This window comes from Chiloscyllium plagiosum, unplaced genomic scaffold, assembly GCF_037043375.1.
Source record: "Chiloscyllium plagiosum isolate Xiang-an unplaced genomic scaffold, Cpla_swu_hap1 HiC_scaffold_27, whole genome shotgun sequence".
NCBI lineage: Eukaryota > Metazoa > Chordata > Chondrichthyes > Orectolobiformes > Hemiscylliidae > Chiloscyllium > Chiloscyllium plagiosum.
In genome coordinates, this window is record NW_028270165.1 from 22,158,737 (window position 1) to 22,171,136 (window position 12,400).

General features: G+C 45.4%; 1 protein-coding gene across 2 annotated transcripts in view; it reads right to left on the reverse strand.

Annotated features, from left to right (window-relative positions):
* Window positions 1-851: 851 nt before the first annotated feature.
* LOC148143415 (uncharacterized) overlaps window positions 852-12,400 on the reverse strand; it is a 753,683-nt gene continuing 742,134 nt past the window's right edge. For both annotated transcript variants that reach the window (XR_015751209.1, XM_087974188.1), the window contains exon 2: window positions 852-1,307. Coding sequence is in view for 1 of the 2 variants with exons in the window: in XM_087974188.1 (XP_087830314.1) it covers window positions 1,060-1,307 (248 nt within the window). In the remaining variant the exon portion in view is untranslated. The remainder of the gene's footprint in view (window positions 1,308-12,400) is intronic.

The window sequence follows — 12,400 nt, forward strand, 5'->3', positions numbered from 1 at the left end:
TGTTCGGGAAACTCTTTGCCGTTTGCAATTCTCAGAGCAATCTCAAATGTATTTCATACTGAGCAAGTCTCAGGTCGCGCAAGCGGTGTGGGGGGTTAGTAGCATTCCGCCCCTCTGGCTCGTTGGTCTAGGCGTATGATTCTCGCTTTGGGTCCTTTACTGTACCGAGTTGCGAGAGGTCCCGGGTTCAAATCCCGGACGAGCCCGCGTTTTTTAACTTGACTTGTGCAAAACTGCCTGATTAATTTTCTCAAAAAACGCCTTCGTGAAACGAGGTTGGGCTGTTTGGAGTACGAATGAGGTAGAAAACAGGGAAGTGAAATGGTTGGAGATAGTGTTCAACAGGTTGACGTGAGTGGTGCTGTGTTTGAGGAATGTCAACAATCAAGGGAGATTGGAAAATTGGAACAGCTCTCCTCGGAGAACCGAACTTTTCCAAGTCATGAGGGACCTAGAAACAGAAAATAATGTTGTGAAAATGCTCCCACACCTGAAAGGATCCTCAACGATTCGGCAGAATTTTAAAGTCACGAGGAAAAGAAGTAAAAGTGACATTAGGAAGAACGTTTACGTACAGGGAGTGGTTAGGGTTAGTAAGTCCCTGTCTGACACTGACAAAGAGGAAGATTCAATGGACACAAAAGGGAATTCGGTGGTCACGTTCAGATGTGCAGATTTACGCTGAGAAGGCGAGAGAATGAAACGAATAGAGACACACGTTTACTTAAGTGTAGAACCAGCAAAGCGAAGGTGGGCCGCATGGCCACCGTCTGCGCTGTGACACATGTTGTGATTCAGTGTGAAATCACAGTTCGACCAACAGAATGTGGGAATTTAGAAATAAGTTTATATTTACACAGCCTCCATACGTCTGCGAAACAGTATATTACACGGCAGCAGTGGAGGTCTTTGACATCAGGCTCGAACGTGCCTGCCGCGTGCCAGACGGAAACCTGAAGTGTTCTGTGGAAAGGTGCTACGTGCGGCAGCAGAGTGGCGCAGCGGGAGCGTGCTGGGTCCATAACCTAGAGGTCGATGGATCAAAACCATCCTCTGCTATTATTCAATGTCTCCCCGAGCTGCTTTCTTTAAGATCGGTGCTCTCTTCTGCAAGCTGCCTTTGCATCGATTTACCAAAATGTCGGATATCGATGCACTCGCCAAATCAGGTGGCATGGTTTTGGAGGTCTCAGTGGTATTCTGGTCTTCGCCGGTTTCCTCTTGAACCGAATCGCAAACCCAATCAGCTGGTAAAGTTGAAACACATGCCTTGCGGTTTCGTCCATTCCTTGCAGTAATTCGCCACTCTGGTTCAGACGAGAATGACAAGCACGTCAGAAACCGCATCACGACTCAGACATCGTCCCCTACTATTAGGACGGATACCACCGATTGTGAATAACCTCAGAGAGAGAGAGAGAGACAAGTGACAGACAGTCGTCGTGGACTCGATGGGCTGAACGGCTTCTGTCTGGGCGAGAATGATGCTACGTGTTTATGCCGTCCCACTGCCTGTCTCTGGGACAGAGAGGCTGAGGGGGCAAAACTGGTTCATTTTTAACCGTCCCTTCCGTGTTGGACTGCCTGCAGTCCCTCAGCTCAGGGCCGTGGGGATGACTCTCAGTGAGTGAAGGTTCCTTTCGGATTCTCTTCATCTGGGACACTTGGGCTCAGATGGTTAACTGCTGCGCAAAAGAAACCTTGCGCAAAATATCAAAAAGAATAGCAAAAGCTTCTGTTGGCATGCTAAAGGGAACAGAGTCGCTATGGTCCCTTGGAAAATGAAACCAGTGAGTTAATAGGAGGAACACTGAAATGGCAGAGATGCTAAGTCAATCCTTTTCCTCAGTTTTCAAGCTGGAGGACAATAGTACCATTCCTATTGGAACGGGCAAGTCAGAGGTGATAGAAAGGATAGAACTTAAACAATCAACGTTGAGAGGGAAAAGGTACACAGCAAACTATTAGGATTGAGGGCAGACAAGTCCCCTGGGCCTGACGGCCTACATGCCAGGGTACTAGATAGACTTTAGTAAGGCATTTGACAAGATTCCCCAAGGGAGACAGATTCACAAGGTTAGATATCATGGAATACAGGGAGAACTAGCCATTTGGATACAGAACCAGCTCACACGTAGGAAGACAGAGGGTGGTGGTGGAGAGTTGCTTTTCAGACTGGAGGCATGTGACCAGTAGTATACCACAAGGATGGGTGCTGGGTCCACTACTTTTCATCATTTATATAAATGCTGTGGATGTCAATATACGAGGTATAGTTACTAAGTTTGCAGATGACACCAAAATTAGAGGTGTAGTGGACAGTGAAGATGCTTAGCTCAGAGGATAACAGGATGGAGTTTAATTTAGATACATATGCGGCACTGCATTTTGGAAAAGCATATCAGAGGAGGACTTATACACTTAATGGTAAGATCCAAGGGACTGTTGCTGAACAAAGAGACCTTGGCGTGCAGGTTCATAGCTCCTTGAAAGTGGAGTCACAGGCAGATAGGATAACGAAGGTGGCGTTTGGAATGCTTTCCTTTATTGGTCCGAGTATCAAGTATTGAAGTTGGGAGATGATGTTGCAGCTGTACAGGGCATTGGTTAGACCACTTTTGGAATATTGTGTGCAGTTCTGGTCTCCTTCCTGTCAGAAGTTTGTTGTGAAGCTTGAAAGGGTTCAGAAAAGATTTAGAAGGACGTTGAGCTATTGGGAGAAGCTGAATAGGTTGGTGCTGTTTTCCCTGGAGCGTCGGAGGCTGAGAGGCGACCTTATGCCCGAAACGTCGATTCTCCTGTTCCCTGGATGCTGCCTGACCTGCTGCGCTTTTCCAGCAACACATTTTCAGCTCTGATCTCCAGCATCTGCAGTCCTCACTTTCTCCTCAAAGACTTCAACCTACTGCGAATCCTCTTACAAGGATGCCTTCCTTGAAGAAGCTCTCTTCCTCCCTCGACAAAGATTTCAGTGAGTCCCTCTCTCACTGCACCCCCCAGGTCATCTCCACTTCAAGTCCCCTGGCAGGTTACTCTGATATACTGCTACAAAGTGGTTTCCTTTACACAAAGGTTTACAAAAACATTGCATGTTCTTAATTCGTAAGGAAGAAAAGATAATTGACAGGTCCCTGTACGCTTGACTAATCACTCCTACAGGCCCTAAGCCATTCATCAGGTGAGAAAAACATATCCAGCCGAGTTAGGTGCCTGCTAGCGAGATAAACTCCCATCATAAAGAGGTACCAGTCTGAGCTAATTGGAGAGTTCCTAACCTTGCACAGGTCACAAGTCAGTTACACTTATTTTCCAAAACGGCTTCTTAGCAGGAGGGCAAACTTTTGACCATAAAATGGCTTCCTGACACATTGTGCCTGAATCTCTTCAATGTTAGGCTGAGAATAATTTCTAAGCTAGGAGTAAACTCCTGCTTTTTAGGCACTGAATCATACTGTACCTGAAGCTGAGATGTTACCAAAAGGTTGCATTTAAACTGATTCATTAGATTTCGAATTAATCATGTTCTCTTTTCAGGGTTGTGATTCAAATAAGACATAAGATCTGATTAGTTGGAATTGACAGTGGGGTAGTCTGAAAGGTCTGTAGAGTGGTCTGCAAGAACAGCAAGTAAGTTAAAGCTTCGTCAATGTTACCTTTTACAGAGTTCATATTTAATAACCGGTAATGGCTACTCAATACCATCATAAAGTCTCAAAAATACAATTACGTTCAATCCAAAGCAGGTAATTTTTTAATGGCTTCGGGTGCCCCAGCGCTACAATGGTTTCTCTCTCTTGTCCTTTTGAACTCTCAAGTCAGGGACTTTTAACAGCAAAGGTGTTTTTCCCTCTGTTTGCCTAGCTTGCAAAGGGTAATAGGAATCTATTATAATTAACAGGACCTGACTGTCAATTACAAGGTTTTTGACAGTACCAAGTTTCGTTTCGGGGATCAGAATCAAACGCTGTCATTAATTTCACAAGGGAACAGCCATGAATGTTATCACTCTGTGTCCTATTTACACAGATTCACTGTTAAGGCAAATGTACTTAATTGCCTTAGGGTATCCTGTTATCATTTGGTTATCTTCTGCATACCTTGAGTTCTCCCCTTTTACCAAGCCTCCCTGCCTGTCTATTTTCTAGTGTGCAGCAAATGTGCTCTATAATTCAACATTATATTTTAGTTTAAATGTTTAAAAACAAGTTTTATGCTAAAGACTTTCTTCTTCCCTTCTTTTGTTATTTCATGACAACTACTTGGCTTATAACAATAATTAGTCCATTCAGTCAATTTGTATTTTCAAATAAGTCAAGTGCCTCCTCTGCCAGGTCATCGTCCAGAGAAGCAGAGTCTGAAAGATACTGGATTTCAGCATGGAAGTTCAGGCATAGAGGTAGAGGGTTAGACAAGGGTCAATTAAGCAGACTCTTCTTTGGCTTAGGTGAAAAACAATGTACAGTCCATTTCATGCATAAGCGGACGACAGTATATATTCCTAGGATGAGACCAAGGATTATCAGTACAATCCATCCACACAGCGATCATAGCCAGCAAGTAAACTTCCATCCATATGAATCAGACAACAGTTGGGCAAGTATCTTCCCTGCATCTTGACCAGTTTTGTTGATCACATCGGTGTTGTCCGTAAGATCAGGACATGGTTTAGTAACAAGTTCATTTATGAGAACACAATCATGGGGAGGATCAGGCAGTTCAAGCGGTTCTTCCTGCAGGAATGTAGAGGGTTAATGTTAGAGCAGCATTTAAAGGAGAGAAACGGATTCAGAAGTAATGAAACCTCACAGCGACTGAGACGAACCTTAACGAGGTGTTGAGTATATTTAGAAATCAGCAAGGATACTGCAGAATGTGAGGTACAGACTTCTACATTTTGATGTAAAGTTTTATTAGAGGCAGCCACTACCATAGTATGGATGGCAGAGAGAATCTGGGTGCAGGAAGGCATACCTTGAGCAATGGGGTCAAGTTGAGTAGAAAAATAGGCAATAGGGCGCCAAGAGGAGCCATGCTGCTGGGTGAGAACAGCTGAAGCACAGGTATCAAGGATGGCAACATAAAGATGAAAGTGGCAGTCATACAAACGTCGGCCTAGCGTGAGTGCTGAAGAGAGGGCAGTTTTAAGCTCCATAAAGACTTGTAGTTGTTATGGGGTGAGTTCATACCGTTAAGGCACATTAGACGAGGACAAGGGAGATAATGTTTGGGTCAGAAGGGCACAATTAGGAATCCATTGTCGGCAATAATTGATGAGGTTGAGAAACTACCTTATGTTTAGGAGTGGTTGGAGGGGCAATACAAAGAATAGGATCAATACGTTCAGGTGTCAAGCACCAATCGAATTCAGAAATGAGAGTACCTAGGAACTTAACTTCTTTCTGATTAGTCTTAACTTTGCTGGGGGTACAAGAGAGCCACATTGATGTGGATGGTTGAGAAAGGTAGTGGAGTCAGTGTGATTGGACACTTTGTCAGGGCTAGCGAGGAGGTCATCGATGTATTGAACTAGGGTAGTGTCTCCAGGAAATTCAAATAATTCAAGCTGGGCATGAAGAGTCTCTGAAAAGAGTGTCGGCGACTGAATAAACCCTTGAGGTAGGCAAGTCCACATATATTGGTGGCCCTTAAAAGGAGGCAAAAATGTATTGGGCTATCTGGATGCAAAGGAAGACAAAAGAATGTATGTTGGAGGTCAACGATAGTGAAGAGCTTGGCATCAACTGGAACTTGGCTGAGGATAGTAGCAGAATTAGCAACTGGAGGATTATGAGCCTCAATGATTTTATTTACTTCACGAAGGTCGTGAATGACATTCAGGACATCCCGGTGTAGGGATCGGAAAGATAGGTGTATTGACAGAAGAATGGCATGGGACTAGAAGGCCTTGCTGTAGAAATAAAGCAATGATAGGTTGAATGCCAGCTTCACCTTCTGGTTTCAGGGGGTATTGAGATATAGACAGGAGGACAGAATTAGGTTTGATCAGAACAATGATGGGTGGGACCTTAGCAAGGCCCACTTGTGTTTTAGAGTCCATCCAGACTCCAGGATATACTGCGTCCTGCGGGTGATGGTGGGCATGATGATGACGCAGGCTGCCATGAATCGACTAAGGTTGTGCATAAAATAGCATTGATCCTTGAGTGAGCGGCTGAATTTCACGGCAAGTTTGATCAGCATGGTCAAAAAGAGTCTTAGTGTCAAAACCTACTTCTTAGGTTTTATGTTCTGGGTTCAAGTGAGTGGTGACACAGGGAAAATGAGAGGGCCAGTTTTCCAGCTATGAAGAGGAACTGACACCAGCTGGTGATCTGATCTCACCAATCACCCAAACGTGCTGAGTCGTGCCCAGTAAGGGATTATAGTATCTGTTCAAACCTGAGATCATTCCCGGATGAGTCATAAGCTAAAATAATGTGGGGGTGAGGGACGTTATGTAAAATAGGATCAAAAGCATAAGGATCCAAATCAAATGACCACCATCGAGGAGGCTTTGGTTTGGTATTGATGCATTGAACAAAATGAGGTGGATCCTGAATCAGGATACCATCATCATGACATTCAATAGTAATATTTAGAGGACAGAGGAGATCTCTAGCGAGTAGAGGGATACGTAATCCATTAGTAACAAAGCAAAAAGGGAGCGTGGCACAAGTTTTCCACACCACTGTCAGAGGGACAGCGTATGCATGTTTATTAGAGGAACCATCAAAACATTGCAGGATTTCATCATCGTCCGAGATTTGAAAATCAAAAGCATTAGCAAGATGGACGGGAAGTGATGAAACAGTGGCTCCTGTGTCAAACATAAATTCAATATCGTGGCCATTATGGTTAAGAATTAGCATAGGTCCATCTTCTGGGCTAGCGGTAAGTATGGGAAAATTCAAAGCAGGAAGCTGCTCTATATCCGGGAGTCAGTTTTGAAAAGGGTTTTGTGCAGTAAAAGGGGCAACCTGCTAAGGTCACTGGGGAGGGAGACCAGGAGATTGTCTGTTGTTTTTACTGCGGTGATGAACCAGGGACTGCTACGGAAAGGGCAGTTCTTGGACCAATGTCCTGGTTCACTGCAATTGAAACAAAGGTGTAGTTGTTGGGGGACTCTAGGGGATGGGGGAGGAAGTGAAGAGTCATGAGAGGGTGTCTAGGGGCATCATGGACTGTTGGGGAAGGATACACAGGAGGACCGCAAGGTCCATTGGGATGTTGTGAATACACAGTACCATTTCTACTGTTGTGCCATACTGGACGATAGTATGAGGGTTTCATTTGCTAGCTTGACTGACCTTGCAGACGTAAAGGTCTTCTTTGAATACTGGGTTTAAGGTTAGCCACTGTAGTTTGGGCAAGTTCTGTCTTGACCATGCCGATGGTAGCCTTATTCTTGGGATCCTTTAGTTCTCAGAAGTAACAAACCTCTCGGCTGAATTGTGCAACCTCAGCATCTTGCCGGTGGTTATTGTGGGTTTTAATAGCTTTCTGTACCTGATCAGGTAAGAATCATACATAGGGCATTAAATTGGGATGATCATCCTTGTAGGTAGTTAGTGTCACCAGAGGAAGCGCCATAGCATTCCTTAAAACAGGTAAGGAACTCCTCAGCCTCTTCGCCTGAGCTGGGTTTACATGTTAAGACTTTACCCACATCAACTACACGATGCACTGCTTGATGGAGACAGGTAATAATCCAATCTGATAGTTTCCGCCGGGTGCCAGACTACAAGCTGGGTATGATTATTACCTTGTAAAATTTCTCAGAACTCGCCCATTTTTCAGGCAAAAAGCTGCATTCTGAGGTGAATTAGGTCTTGGGAGGCAGCATTATAAATGGTATTAGTCCTATTAATGTAATTAACAGATCCCTCAGGATTCCTTCCATAATCTGCAGCCTTATTGATAATGCTTGAGAGTCATGAGGTTTCCATGGTTGATAAAGATCCATAAATTGGGCTTGTCCCGGATTCAGAGCCTGTGGGTTAGGGACCTCTTCTATTCGGGAAATTTATTTTTGGCCCTCCCACATCAGGGTGAGTGCAAGGTCTGATATTAAGGTCCTGAGACTTTGATTGCAAATCATCAGTGTCTTCGGGACTTATTAGTTTTAGTTTAGGGGCAGTGGAAATCAAAAGGAGTCTCTTCAGTGTTTCTTCCAGGTTTTAATTTTAATTGACTCCTAGTACAGTAGGCACCGGGTTTGTGGTAAGCCGAATTCTTATTCGGCAGGACAGCTGGGGGGAGGTCATGAGCCTTGGCACATTCGTCATCAGAGTAAGGGGGTTGGGTTCAGGCAGGGAACCGGAAGTGGTCAGCTGACAGGATTAGAAGCATAAAATATTTCCTCCTCCGAATCAATATCTCCCCCACCATCTACAAACGGATCAGGATTCTTTTGTAATGGGTCTATGGAAGAGGGGAGGGTGGGGTATAAGGAACAGTCCTTGTCAGCTTCGTCCTGCGCAGCTGCAATTGCAGTCTGTTGTTTATTCATCCGTTTCCTTTTTCTTTGGTGCCCTTGACGTTTCAACGTAGATTCTGAATCTTCGCGTTTTTTAAATTTTCTCCCTTGCCTATCCCAATTCTGCTTCTAAATCATGTGCTTCACATTTATGTTTTAGTTCTGTCCAAATAGTTCACATCCTTCCTCAGTTAATGGACTAACTCCCCTTTTAATACAGTTTTGTCTCCATGATGATTGCATGGATTTTTCCCATTTTTCCCCGAGCTACCCTTTTCTACTCTGATAAGACTTCTTTCTGCTTACTTCCCTTTCTTTTTTCCCAAATCCCTTGTTCAATTTTAGTGAAGAGAGTTAAATCATGTGCGCCTCCTAGAGACCAATCCTTATTCTGTTGAGCAGCTGCAGCTGATATTCTCCTTAATTGTTTCTCATAATTAAGGATACAGACTTGTTATTTCTGTTAGGGGACATTTGTCTTCCATCTTATCTAGGGGCACACTCAGTTATCTGACCTACTTTAAATCTTCACAAAACTACTGATCAACAAGGGCTCCAACCCCACAAAGTACAAACGCAAACATTCATTCATCAACAAGCAAATGTGCATCCAAACCAAATCTCACAGGATTAAACTTTCTGCAAGCTGCAGGGAATCAGTGCTGAGTCTCTGTCTGTCTCACATGCGCACTCTCTCGTACATACACATGAACATTTTAAGAGAAATGAGGCACTCACATTCCAGATTTCTCATAAATCCTGGATGTGGCACATAGTTGCTTAACCAAGTATGCAAGAATTGTATCACTGGCCAGCTTTTTTTTGATATAAATGACAAAAGCAGCAGCCACCCTCTATTTCATAAATGAAGAACACCCAACAGAACAAAACTACAACTAACAAACAACACAAACAGCAAAGCAAGACAAGCCAAGATGAATAGATACAACAGAGAAGATAATCTCGACTTAAAACTTTCACTAATCAACAACCCGACAATGAACAACAAGACTAATGTTGTGGGGGGTGGGGGGGGTGGGGGGGGTGGGGGGGGGGTGGGGGGGGGTGGGGGGGGGTGGGGGGGGGTGGGGGGGAGAGGAGGGGAAATGAGGAAACTGGTGAAATCAGAGTTCATCCCTTGTGGTTGGAGGGTTCCTAGGCGGAAGATGAGGCGCTCTTCCTCCAACCGTCGTGTTGTTGTGGTCTGGCGATGGAGGAGTCCAAAGACCTGCACATCCTTGGTGGAGTGGGAGGGGGAGTTGAAGTGTTGAGCCACAGGGTGGTTGGGTTGGTTGGTCCAGGTGTCCCAGAGGTGTTCTCTGAAACGCTCCGCAAGTAGGCGGCCTGTCTCCCCAATATAGAGGAGGCCACATCAGGTGCAGAGGATGCAATAGATGATGTGTGTGGAGGTGCAGGTGAATTTGTGGCGGATATGGAAGTTTCTTTTGGGGCCTTGGAGGGAGGTGAGGGGGGAGGTGTGGGCGCAAGTCTTGCACCTCCTGCGGTCGCAGGGGAAGGTGCCGGGAGTGGAGGTTGGGTTGGTGGGGGGTGTGGATCTGACGAGGGAGTCACGGAGGGAGTGGTCTTTATGGAATGCTGATAGGGGAGGGGAGGGAAATATATCCTTGGTGGTGGGGTCCGTTTGGAGGTGGCGGAAATGACGGCGGATGATGCGCTGTACATGGAGATTGGTGGGGTGGTAGGTGAGGACCAGTGGGGTTCTGTCCTGGTGGCGGTTGGAGGGGTGGGGCTCAAGGGCGGAGGAGCGGGAAGTGGAAGAGATGCGGTGGAGGGCATCGTCGACCACGTCGGGGGGGGGAATTGCGGTCCTTGAAGAAGGAGGCCATCTGGGTTGTACGTTTTTGGAAGTGGTCCTCCTGGGAGCAGATGCGGCGGAGACGAAGGAATTGGGAGAATGGGTTGGCGTTTTTACAGGGGCAGGGTGGGAGGAGTGAAAGGCAATAATTCGGGAGAGAAGTAATTGATACCGAGTTTCATTTCGAGGTCAGAATCAAACACTTATTCATTTCACAAAGGAACTGCCGTGAATGTGATCACTCAATATCCTGTTTATACAAATTCACTGATGTTAAGGCAAATGTTCTTATATGCCTTACCCTCCCTGCCTGTCTATTTTCTAGTGTGGAGCAAATGTGTTCTATAATTCAACATTACATTTTAGTCTAAATGCTAAAGGACAAGTTTTCCTTACAAACATTCTCACGACCCCTTTCAAAGTTTCATAAGTTCTTTCCTATATCAGGGGGAGCAGAACTTAACGTAGTTTCCAAAAATGCCCTAATCAATGTACAGCCACAATATGACCTCACAACTCCTTTATTCAATGCTCTGACCAATAAAGGAAATCATACCAAACGCCTTCTTCACTAGCCTATCGACCTGCAACTCAAAGATCTCTTTGTTTAGCAACACTCCCCTTAACAGTCAGTCCTGCCTGGATTGCTCAACCAAAATGCAATACCTCATTTCTCTGAATTAAACTCTATCTGACACTCCTCAGCCTGTTGCCCACCCCAAAAATTCTAACTTATAGCAAACTCTCTTTGCTCTCTTATACCCTAGAACCTGAAAGTCTCCATACCACACAGGCCCCCTCTGTTTTCACTTTGCTGAACCGAATCCCTACTCTGAAGGGTCAAAATACTGACCAGCCGGGACAGAGTGGACGTTGGGAAGATGCTTCCATGGGTAGGAGAGACAAGGAGCGGAGGGCACAGCCTTAGATAAAGGGAAGACGTTTTAGAAAGAGAGAAGGAGAAACGTCTTCAGCCAGACAGTGGTGAACCTATGGAATTCATTGCCATAGACAGCTATGGAGGCCAGGTCACTGAGGATAGGCAGCAAATTTTGAAGGTGAGAGGAGAAAGATTTTAAAAAGACTTGAGGGGCAGCATTTTTTTAAAAAAGAGAGTGGTTTGTGTGTGAAATGAATGTCCAGACATTTTCTCACCTTCCCCCCCCGCCCCCCCCCGCCCCCCATAAACATCCACTTCTTTGTTGCTCAAAAATCACATGAACTCAGCCTTGAATATATTCAATGACCCCTTAACTGCAGGAAGAAATCCCCACTTCTGAACTCAATTCCTCTTGCTCATGTACCACTTGCACAACTCATGGCTCGCTGCACCTGACAACTGGCATTGTCTGGTGAGGAAGGACGCTGAGGCCTGAAAATGTGTTGCTGGAAAAGCGCAGGTCAGGCAGCATCCAAGGAGTAGGAGAATCGACGTTTCGGGCATGAGCCCTTCTTCAGGAAACTCATGCCCGAAACGTCGATTCTCCTGCTCCTTGGATGCTGCCTGACTTGCTGCGCTTTTCCAGCAACACATTTTCAGCTCTGATCTCCAGCATCTGCAGTCCTCACTTTCTCCTAAAGGATGCCGAGGCCCCTTTGTACATCCACACGTCATTCCTGACAAAGGGTTCATGCCCAAAATGTCAATTCTCCTGCTCCTGGAATGCTGTTTGATCTGCTGTGCTTTTCCAGCACCACACGTTTCGACTCTGATCTCCAGTAACTGCTGTCCTCACTTTCTCCATATCCCAAAACAGTATATCAACATTTAAACAAAGCACCTCCTTTCTGCTTTTTTTTTAAAGCACAGCAAAAGCTCTAACTTCACATTGGCCACGTGTTTGCCAATTGTGGTCTTCTCTACACTGGGGAAACTGAGCATAAACTTGGGGACCAGTCCGCAGAGGCTGACCAGACCTCCCAGTCGCCACCCATTTTAATTCCCCTTCCCACTCCATTTCTGATATGATCATCTTTGGCCTCCTCCATTGCCACAACGAACCAAACCGCAAATTGGAGGAACAACACATCTTCCACTTGGGCAGCCTACAGCCTGGTGGACTCAACATGGAGTTCACCAATTTATTTACCTCCCTCGCCACCCCTTG